The 1,400-nt window shown below is 28.6% G+C and overlaps 1 protein-coding gene across 1 annotated transcript; it reads right to left on the bottom strand.

The window, feature by feature from the left end:
• Positions 1–757, bottom strand: EHI_178230 (heat shock protein 101, putative; the record flags this gene model as incomplete). Its single annotated transcript, XM_001914365.1, has 1 exon — positions 1–757. A coding segment is annotated over one exon (757 nt), but the record flags the coding sequence as incomplete, so codon positions are not given.
• Between the last annotated feature and the right edge of the window lie 643 nt (positions 758–1,400).

The following is a 1,400-nucleotide window of genomic DNA, read 5'->3' on the forward strand; positions in this document are numbered from 1 at the left end:
ATTGTCCTCTATATTGTGCTCCTGCTATTAATGCTCCCATATCTAATCCAATAACTCGACATTGCAAATTACTTGGAACATCCCCTTTAACAATTCTTTGTGCAAGTCCTTCAACTACTGCTGTTTTACCAACTCCTGGCTCTCCTATTAAGACTGGATTATTTTTCGTTTTTTTTGATAAAATACGAATAACTCGTTTAATTTCTTCATCTCTTCCAATGATGGGATCCATCTTCCCACTTTCTGCTTGTGCCGTTAAATCATTTCCATATTTCTTCAATGCTTCATATTGACTCTCTGCTTCTTTTGTTTCTACACTTTGTCCTTTTCTCATTTCCATTATCTTTTTGTTAAATTCCAGAACATTAATTCCACTATTTCCTACTATCGTACTAATTTCTTTCTCTTCCATCAATGACATTACTATCACATCAACTGCAAGATATGTATCTCCCATTGTCTTTTGTTTCTCTATTGCTCGTCTTATCACTTGTTGTGTTGTTGGATGAAGTCCAATTTCTACTGGTGGTGGATTTTGAACTGGAATCTTATTCATTCCTTCTTGTATTTCTTTCTTCATTTTACTAACATCACCTCCCATCATCTCGACTATTCGGATAATAATATTCGACTCTTCTTCAACAATTGCATTCATCATGTGAATTGGCATGATATATGCATTCTTTCTTTCAAATGCTTTTTCTTGTGATTCTTTGAACATTTGAACTGTTGCATCTGTCCATTTGTTTGGATCCATACCTTATTTCTAAATGCTAATTATTTCTTCAAGTTCCTTTAAATACTCAGTATGGTTGATGTGTTGGCTTATTGATGTGTTGGCTGTTATTCACACTTTCTTATTCATGTATACGTGGATCAACGTGGATTTATATAAACTAATAATAACATAATTAACAGCAAAAATGAAAATGATGAAATGAAGGAATGAGAATGAATGATTATCAAACACTCAAAATAAATGAGTAATTAAATTATCATTAACTCTGTTTATTTTAATCATAAAATATGGTTATGATATTCTTTTATTCTTTTTTACATCAACATTTATACAAACATCCATATCTAATAATGTAATTAGTGATGAATGATGATTGTTAATGAAACGTATTTGAAGAAACAACTAGTTATTATTGCAATAATTGTTAATTGAATATTAATTGATTTGAATGATAAATACCTTCTAGATATTCAATTTCAATTGATTTAACTTCAATTGATAGTGTATTTCAATATTTTATCATATTTTGTATATTCTATGATTTGAATATTTTTCAATTATTCTTTCTCTTTTAAATATATTGAATGATTTATTTCATCCATTATTATTTCTTTATTTATTCTTCAAACATATTCAAATATTTCTTCACATTCATTATAAG

The sequence above is a fragment of the Entamoeba histolytica genome, genomic scaffold, assembly GCF_000208925.1.
Source record: "Entamoeba histolytica HM-1:IMSS scf_1104750518993 genomic scaffold, whole genome shotgun sequence".
NCBI lineage: Eukaryota > Evosea > Mastigamoebida > Endamoebidae > Entamoeba > Entamoeba histolytica.